A 10240-nucleotide genomic window follows, 5' to 3' on the forward strand; every position below is an offset into this window, starting at 1 on the left:
TAAATATGATGGTGTGTTGATGATATCGTTTATACCTTCGGTAGTTATGGTGTTGTGGCTTTTGATGCAGAGAGAGGAATATGGATGAAACCTTGAGTCTTGATTATATAACTGGCGGCAAGCGTGAATTCAATTGTGGAAAAGCCTGTTGTCTGTTGCCCATGTAAGTGGACATTTTAAGTTGGAAATGTGGTTTTTAATGAAAAAGTGATTTGGGTTCAGATGAGAAAGGGTTTTAGGGAGAGAGGTGTTTCAGATGGAGAAGGGGGGGGGGGGTTTGAGAGAGAGAGAGTTTCAGTGAGAGGAAGGGGGTTTCATAGAGTGATTCGGTAGTGAGAGGGAGGGGGTTTTATGGAGATTGAGTGGGGAGATAGGGTTTTAGAAATAGAGGGCTTTAGATCTTTTAGCCATTTGTATCAAAATACTACGACATCATTATTATCTGAGCTTTATACTAACTATTTTGAGTTGACTATACGAATTTTTTTTTCAATATTTATTGATCTTGTCATTCTTTTTTTATTTAAAAAAGTGATAAATTATAGAAAAAATTAAACAAATAGATAAAAGCCGGCTATCGAAATTGAATCGATGACCATCACATTAAAAATTGCGATGCTAGTGGCTTCGCTTTTAATATTTTTTGCTTATACTATAATGCCTCTCCATAAATCTGCGTAATCTTAATGGGATTGATTTTAGGTGCATCTGTGGTTGGGCTTCTTACAAGAAGTCTACATTTCCAAAATCCTTCAATAACTAATTCCTAAGATTTATGAAGGATAATTATTTAAACAATCGCAATAATGAATCTAAAAAAAAGGAAAAATCATAATGAGCCTAAAAAATGATCCATATTGTGTCTTTATCTAGACTCCTCATTTCAATTATTAAAAAATCATCAAAATTGCTCTAGTTTGGAGCTATCTAGACTCCTCATTTCAATTATTAAAAAATCATCAAAATTGCTCTAGTTTGGAGCTCCAATTCATGGATTAGAGGCACAATATAGATTTATAATGGTTTTCCTCTAATGCCAAGGGTAAATGCATGAGCTGGCTTTCACGGAATAAATTTGTTTTTAGATAATTTAGCAATTTCTATATTCGTTATTTTTGTATTATTTTATGAATCTAATAAATAATTGAAAAAATATCCTTTAAGGGGGTCAAACCCCTGACAAAATAATTAAGGAGTTCAAAATTTCAATTAACATTAGAAGATGTACATAATAATTTTCATTTCATTCGATACTTCCTCAAAAAATGAAATAGAGAATGCACAAAATTGCATTCTTAGGATTCGAAAACCTGAACAAAGCTATTTTAGTAATTTGACCTATCTTCAACAATCAAAGGTACTCATTTGCTTGGGGCCTCTTAGAAGGACAAATTACAAAAATGATCATGCTTGATGGTTATTTTGAAGATGTCTTTTGAGGAGGCACCTGAATGAAATGAAAATTATAAAGTTAGTTAATTGAAACGTTTTGATCCCCATAATGATTTTGTAAAATATTTTTTATGGCTTAAATGATGTTTTCGGTAAACAAATATGCAATTTTTATTTATTATTTTGAAAAATACTGTCCAACTTATTAGGTTGCCAGTTGGATTCAAACAATTTTAGACTAGATCAGAGCTTTTGCCAGTTTGAGGACTTGTCCCATCCTATAATTATAGTAGTACTAAATTAGAGAACATATGGTGTTTTCCACACTATTTGGGGGTCCAGTCCTGATGTTTGGAATTGATGGGCTGGTTTGTTATAGTTTGCCAAACTTGAATTCTCCTAATCCTTTAGTACCTATAGACAATCTTCAGGTTAGAGATCCATGCCAAGTTACCATTTAAATCTAATAAGCATGTATATGGACTCCCGTTACAACTTCTCGGTATATAGTTCCAAAACCCCGATCACAGGGCGGATCCTCCACCCCTTGTTGGAATACTGATTTGGATCCATCTAAATTAGTGATTCTAAAAAATGTTTTTTTTAAAAAAAGGGACCGGATCCCACATTTCTAGCTCTTGTGGGAGATATTGTTCCTTTTGGAACCGGATCCCACATTGCTCTTGTGGGGTTTTTGATAGAAGCGATGCCTAATTCATTAAGCTGGAGAGTCTATATAAGAGTGATGAGCCGGACGGCCTAGATTGACTATTGTCAGACACCAATAGAAGTTGTGGGCATTATGGTCAACTTTGTTTGAGCATATCGGATAATGGAGTAGTTGTGAGTATGTAATGGATTGTACTCAAAGTTCAAAAAATATTTTCTCGATTTTTATAATACACCTCAAGCCATTAAATTTCACATCTAATGGGTAGAAGTAATTGTGCATATTGTACTCAATAATTTTGGATATTTTTATACCATTGTTTTGTATGTGGAGCACTTTTTTAATAGGTTTTGTTAGGGTGCTCATACTATGGAGTCACTTATCATTGTAGCTAATAATTTTGGACCCCTTTAGACCTTTATTTTATGCATCAAGCATTTTTTTAATAAAGGTATTTTTTATCATTAGGACAGATGTAATGTCATCCACATAGGTTGTGACATCACCTATATGGACCATACTATTGACATTTAATACTCCATGTGGGTGATGTCACACCCCATGTAGATGATGTCATATCCATTTTAATTACCAAATATATCTTTATTAAAAAAAGCTCCATATTCAAAACAAAAGCATATATGTGATAAAAAATTATTAAGTCCAACGATAAAGTACTACATAGTGTAAGTACCCTATCATAACCCAAAACTAAATAGTTTTATTTTATACAATTCCATTTATGCTCTAGGTTAGGTGCACCTCTCCCCAAAGCTTAAAGTCAAAAGGAATTATAAAATGACAAAAAAAAAAGGAAAAAGAAAAATGAAGTGGTGCATTGACTTGTCTGCGATCGAGATCTTGGAAATTGAATTTGTGCCATCAGGCCTACCATAGGTGAGGAGATTCACATATAGATTTTCCACACATATATACATACACACCCTCTTACCATAAATCGGAGTGGATTCTCGTCTTAGGCCAACTTCATAATATATTTTTTAGCACTATTAGGAAGTAATCCAAACAGTGAAGGTAGACAAATGCAGGTGGGATACTATAGGTCTTAATAGGCTTTCTATTTACGCTCAACATTGAGAACCAGTATGAATTGTGCTCCCCTAGATTTAAAATAAACATAAAAAGATACATGATCATGAGCTGGAAAAAAAAGAAGTCAAATGGTGCATCGCTCATGAGTATTTTGATAAATTTCCCTTAAACAGGTTTTTCTTCCCCTGCTTGCATGGAAATTCACAGTATTTCCTAATTGAGAAGGGTTCCAAAAGCGACGATGACAACCGACTTACAATCGGAGAAAGCAAATGGTTAAGACCTGGGGGTCTTCTTGTGTCAGTCCTTTAGAATTAGAACAAAATCTCCCATGCATCATTATAAAGGTGATAGAGGATACACTGAATCCTCAACCATCTTCTCCATCTGCATCTACAGTCCATGGGACTTATTAATTAATCCAAGAAACGACTTACCTTTGGTAAAAAGATGTCACAATTACTTATAGCCATCGGATGTGAAATATGATAGCTTGAGTGCGTCACAAAGTTTGAGAAAATTTCTTTTGAATTTTGAGCTTGGCCAATGAAATAAATGCATCCATCCAATTTTATATCCAATGGTCAAAATTAATTTTAACCACTTTGTACCAAAGGTAAATGATCTCATTGTATACTTTTCCAGCGATCATAGATCTTCTTCATCAATGTTTAGCAGTAGTCTTGGCTCACTGAAGCACCTCGAATAAAATCTATCCAATATTCACAGATGTACGTCAACAGAGGACAAATTTTTGCACATGTTGCGAACAAGGTCAGTGGGTGTAGAGTTCCAGATATCGTCAACCCCTTCAAATTCCAGATTCTAGAGTAACGGATGTTTTACTCGTCCTGATGGATTATCATCCTCTTAGAATAGTTTCATTAAGTTCTTCTGTATGAATTTTTCATACGGTTGGGGAAAGAAAGATATCATAAATTTCCCTAAAATATCTGTCTCCACCTTGTATAAAGATCAGCAGTCAAAACTATGCTTCTTCAGAACAACTCTTCGACTGCACCACCATCTTTACTGTGATGCTATCAAACATGTTAGGCCTCTGGTGCTGTCTGCTATATATGATTCCTAAATGAGCTCACAAATGCATCAAGAAGCATCCCCCCTTCTTTAGATAACAACCTTGTGAAATGCTTATCCATGACATCTAATTTTGTTGATGATTTTTGCGTGGATACTCCATCTCATGTTACTGGACATTCAAGGAGAATCTACCTACCACATGCATGTTATGTTTGACGCGTTAGCCCGTCAGTAATTTGCAGGGGAAAAAGAAAAAGAAAAATACTTTAAATCAGTTAATGATAGACTTCGTTTGTGTATTTAGGAATATACTAAATTTACTAAAGGCTGTTAAAAGTACAGCACAATGTTCAACTTTGGACCTACCCATCCAATTGAGGGGTTAAACTTAACACATTATTTTGTCAAAAACAATATGTACCACTTGTACAACAGTGAAAAATAAGGTACAAGGCAAAGAAAATAGGGGAGGGAAGGAGGGAGAGGGAGAGGGACAGATTATTTTTAAGATCATCAATGCTATATAGAAGATTTCCATCTCGCATGCTGTCCCACCGGAGACCGATTCAATATCTTTTGGTGTCTTCATGACCCTTCTCTCATTTTTTCCAATTCACAAGGTTGAATTTATAGGCACTCCTCTATGAGATGCAACATGCAGTCCACCTCAGATTAATTAAGGCCGCACTTTAAAGCAGGCATCCTTTTCTTACTTGTTGAGTGTAACATTCAAACCTCTAGCTAAGCGGTTCCGTTAAGGAGCTCCACATAGCCAAGTTACATGGCAGATGGAACCCAACTTGCTTCATCAATGTGCCACTATCTATTTCCATTTCCCTGGTCATCATTATAATGCACCTTGATTACAGCCCCAGCAACCTCATCTCAGCATCTAGATCTCTTAGTTTGCCATATATCTCATCAGATTGAGGGTGCTTTTGGTCTTTTGCCACAAACAAATGAACCCATCCCCCTACCTCAATCCAGCTACAGCCAGGTTCCTTTTTTAGCCCCATCTCCTTTATCCCTCTCCTCACCATGTCCACACTCTCCCACCTTCCCTTTAAAGCGTACATATTTGACAACAATACATGGTAGCCTACCAACCCTTTCTCCACCTCAAACAACCTCTTAGCAACTACCTTCCCTAACTCTAGTTCTCCATGGATCTTACAGGCCCCTAATAAAGAACCCCATATTCTCACATCAGCCTCTGCCCCCATATTTTCCACAAATTCATAGGCCTCTCTCACTCTACCTGCCCTACCCAACATATCCACAACACAACAGTGGTGTTCCATTCCAGGTTTTTTCTCACCCACCATTGAATCGAATATCTGCATCCCCTCATCCACAAGCCCAGAGAATGCACAAGCTGATAACACAGCTACATAAGTGATCCTATCCGGCTTTATCCCAAGTTTAGGCATATGATTGAAGAGTTCTAGAGCCCTTTGGCCATGCCCATGTAGGCCATAGCAAGATATCATAGTAGTATAAGAGATGGTGTTCTTTTGAGGCATTTGATTGAAGATCTTTTCTGATGAAGCTATAGAGCCACATTTGCCATACATATCAATTAATGCAGTATCCACAAACACGTTTTGATCAAGGAAGTGGCGAATTGCATAGCAATGGAGCTCACACCCATTTCGGATCGATGCTGTGAGGTTACAAACAGGGAGCAAAGAGGCAATTGTTACTGAGTTGGGTGTGCATCCTTGCTCTTGCATCTCCTGAAAGATGGCAAAGGCCTTATCGCCCACCCCATTTTGCACATAACCCGCAATCATGGCATTCCAAACCACTGTATCTCTCTCAATAATTTTATCAAAGACTAGCTCTGAAACCGTAATGAGACCGGATTTCGCATACATGTCAATCAAATAGCTTTCAAGCCCTAGAGGTTCAACTCCATTCCTTAAAATATAAGCATGGGTTTGCTTCCCAAGCCTTGAATCTCTTAAATTCGAGCTTGCAGACGCTAAGGCAGTGACAGTGATGGAGTCAGGATGGAACCCAAGCCTTAGCATTTCTCGAACAAGCTCTAAACCTTCCAGATCAAACCCATTTTGCACACATGCCGATACCATTGTGTTCCATGAAACCAAATCTCTTTCAACCATCCTATCGAAAATTTTCCTAGAAATTTCAATCCCGTCACACCTCGCGTACATAGCAATTAGCGCATTGGACAAGATCAATGGTGATTTCTCAACAGTCTTAATCAAATAAGCATGCAATTCTCTACCAAATTTTATAACTTGAGCTTGAGAAATGGTTGTTAATCCGACCAGTAGGGTCACAATGTCTGGTTTGAGTTTGGAAACAAGAATTAGCTGGAAGAGTTCTAGGGCTTCACCAGAAAAGTTATTTTGAAGATACCCATTGATCATGGTATTCCATACCTCTACATTCTTATCAGATAACCGATCAAAAATCTTCCTTGCTAAATCTATGGCTGAAATCTCACAATAGGCACATATCAAGGTGCTAACAGCAAAAGGGCAGTTATAATAGCTCGGCCCATGCTTTAGGATCAACCCATGGAGAGAGCCTAATGGTTTAAAACCCAATCCCAATAATGAGGAGGCTGGAAAAATGTTCACAAAACTCACAATAGTCGGCTGGATTCTTGCCATTAACATGAAATTAAAGAGCTCAAGAGCTTTTGAACCTTGCTCATTCCTAACAAACCAGGAAATCATGGTGTTATAAGTGATTGAGTTTTTTCTAGGCATTTTATCAAACAGTGACTGAACCGAATGAGAGTCCAGACAATTACAATACAAGCTTAGCAGAGAATTGTAGAGAATTTGATTTGGGTTCACCCCATTGAGTATAATCTGTGAGTGTATAGCCATACCTAATCTTAACTCCTGCAATTCAGTGCATGCTTTCATGGCCGCTGAGTAAGTATAATGGTCAGGTTTCAGGCCAGTGGAAACTAATTTAGAGTAGAACTCAAGAGCTTTTTTAGGCAATCTATTGCATATAAAGCCTACAATCAGTGTGTTATACGTGACAATGTTTGGCTTAGAGAGAGTGTAAAAGAGTTTCATGGCTTCATCTAACTGGCCTTCTTTACATAGCTGGCCTATTTGGGCACGAATTGATGACGCCTTTTCTTGGGTTTTCTCAGGCTGAGGTCTAGCTTGAATTTCACAATCTGGGTTAAGAGCATTTGAACGAAATCTTGAATTCGTTCCTGTGATTTTTTGGGCTCTTTTGGCAGGAGAATTGGCCTGAATTTCAAGATTTGTGTTTGAAGTGCTTTGAACTTCTCTTCTGAATTTTCCTTGGGGCAATTTGCTCGGAGTTTCCGAACATTGGTTGAAAAGGCTGATGAAATCCTCTGTTTTTTCAAAATTTTTTGATGCTCCAAGAACTTTTTCTGGATTTTTTTCATTGATTCCTGCCCCTAAATTTGCTCCAATCTTCAAAGAACAACCCCCATGTACAAAGGATCTAAGTGCACTCCCAGATGCTTCAGTTTTCAAGTTGAATTGTTTCGTGAAAGGAACATCGAAAGAAAGTCTAGTTCTTGATATTTTTTCTGGGTCTGAACAAAAGAGAATTACAGAGCTTTTATCCGGGTTTTCAACACTTTGGACCTGTAAATTCATTTGACTTCTAGTTGAGTAAGCTCGACCTACAGTAGCGTTTTGTGGTTTCCTGAGAGTTTTTTGGTGGGGAATTTCAGAGATTTGTAAATCATGGTTTGCAGAGGAATGAAGAAGGTGGGTACTAGTGAGAAGAAGAGGGTGAGTTTCCTGGAGGCGGAGAGAGTTGCACAGATGCAGGAGAAGGGGGGCCACCATTCTGAGGTTTGGGTGAGCTTTCATGGCGCGTCGAGAGCCATGAGAGAGTTGAGTTGTGGCCACCGGCCAATACGAGAGACGAGGCTAATGCATAATTTTGTCTGTCTATGGCGGGTTGATGACGTTTTGGGTTCTATTTCTGTGACTGACAGGTAACGGATCTAATCTCGAGTCTCTAAACTACTCGTAAGATTCACCTGCAGGAAGGATGTATTCAAATGTTACTTACACAAAGGGGTCGTATACAATGAGGCCATTTACCTTCACAAAGTTAGACGAATTTTTTTGTTGAACTCTAGGCTCGGTCAATGAAATTCAGAGCAATAATATAAAAGGTTGCGGTTTGTATAGAGGTGAGGCTATCAACCATCAAAGTAAGCCCGGCCCACCCTCAAATAATGTAGAGAAATATGGTTCCAATACTGGAAATATTTGTGATAACGTTAAAATATATTTTTATTTTTAATTATAAAATTTAAAGCTTCAAAATAGTGTTGATCGAACAGATCTATAAAAATTTGAAATTCTTGAAAATTGACAGTCCAAAAATACGTTGCAAAATGTACTATTTTCATAACTTGAAATCTATTTTTTTCTCATGCCCATGCATTTTGATGTCGAGATGATCAATTTGAATATCAATTTGATTGCTTAGAGCCTCAACAATATATAATTTTTTTCCTATGAGTAACCTTGTTAGCCATCTAAAAAAATTGAAAAAGAAAAAATCCTTCTAAAGCCTATATCTAAGCATCTTATCAAAATGGACGGCCTATGTTAATTGGATTAAAAAATTACTTGCTAGGTTGTATTTTCAAGTTTTTCTTTTTTTGTGATTGTTCATTACGATGAAAAGAATCTATATTTTAAATTTTGGATCAAACAAATAGCCTTAACCTAATTTTTGAAGGTTATTATATCATATTACTATACAACCGTTGCATGAAATCACTGCCAATATATATATATATATATATATATATATATATATGAAAATGAATGGTTCTTCAAAGAGTTTTTCTCCAATTAACATTTCATCTTCCTAAAACAGTTTTTATATATCCAACCACCTTACTACTTAGAGATAATATGCTCAAACGCTGATATATACTATCACCTTCCATTCAAACCAGTCGTCTTGTTATCTCTTATATATATATATATATATATATATATATATATATATATATATATATATATATATATATATATATATATATATATATATATATATATATATATATATATATATATATGTGATGCAGTTTGCATACGGACGCCTCTATAGGTGTAGAGGTAAGGTGCACCTTCAAATTTTATCATGGTATATAATTTTGATGTAAAATGTTTTTAAGATTATCTCAAAATCTATTTTTATATCTAATTATAAAATTTTAAATTTAAAAAATGGTTAAAATCAAATAGATCTATAAACATATAAAAATCTTGAAAGTGAACGGTGTAGATAATATGTTGTAAAATATATTATTTTTTATACTTAAAATCTTTTAATTTTTCATATTCATACGTCTTAATGTCGAGATGATCAATCAAAAGGTTTTTCAACATTACAACTACCTTTTCCGATAGATTTTTCATGGGCATCCGTAGTTCTACATTATAAGGTATAATGTAGCATCCTTATATAAACTTTTTTCATATATATATATAAAAAGTATAGAATGAGACCCTACGGTATAAGGCAGTTGCCTCTTTCAACCTTTTCCTTTTTATATAGATTACTCGTGCTTTGAGGAGAGAGAGGAAAGAGGAGAGAGGAGAGAGAGAGAGAGAGAGAGCAGAAGAAGAGATTGGAAATAACAGATGATATTAGGAATCGAGAGACTAGGATGGCCCTGGTTCCCTTTTTGAAAATCGAGATACGAGACACTAGGAAATCCCCCGGCCCCCTTTTGATTTGCGTGTTAAATCTGCTAGTTATTTTTAAAATAGAGAAATTATTATAGGACGTCTTCCTCCCTTGTAGGTAAAACTTCAAAAAAACACTATTAAATTTAATACAGATCTCTAAAAAAAGTCAAGTCCCACACCCATGTGAAAACTTTTTTAGATATCCGTATCAAATTTAATGGTGATCTTTTGAGGTCAAGGATCCTATAGGATCATTACTTTCTAATTACTCTTTAAAATATCTAATGGTGATCCATTACTCTCTAATTATTCTTTAAAATATCTAATGGTGATCCATCCAATCTTTTCTTTTCCCCCTCTCTCCCTTCAAATAAAAGAACTACCACAAAAG

At 35.9% G+C, this 10240-nt stretch overlaps 1 protein-coding gene across 1 annotated transcript; it reads right to left on the reverse strand.

The window, feature by feature from the left end:
• Positions 1–4447: 4447 nt before the first annotated feature.
• Positions 4448–8699, reverse strand: LOC18422722 (Tetratricopeptide repeat (TPR)-like superfamily protein). Its single transcript, XM_006878600.4, has one exon. The coding sequence runs from the start codon at positions 7999–8001 to the stop codon at positions 5020–5022; it is 2982 nt and encodes a 993-aa protein (XP_006878662.1). The 5' UTR covers positions 8002–8699; the 3' UTR covers positions 4448–5019.
• Positions 8700–10240: the final 1541 nt, after the last annotated feature.

This window comes from Amborella trichopoda, chromosome 3 (genome assembly GCF_054954075.1).
Source record: "Amborella trichopoda isolate Santa Cruz 75 chromosome 3, AtrichopodaSantaCruz75HAP2 v2.0, whole genome shotgun sequence".
Classification (NCBI taxonomy): domain Eukaryota; kingdom Viridiplantae; phylum Streptophyta; class Magnoliopsida; order Amborellales; family Amborellaceae; genus Amborella; species Amborella trichopoda.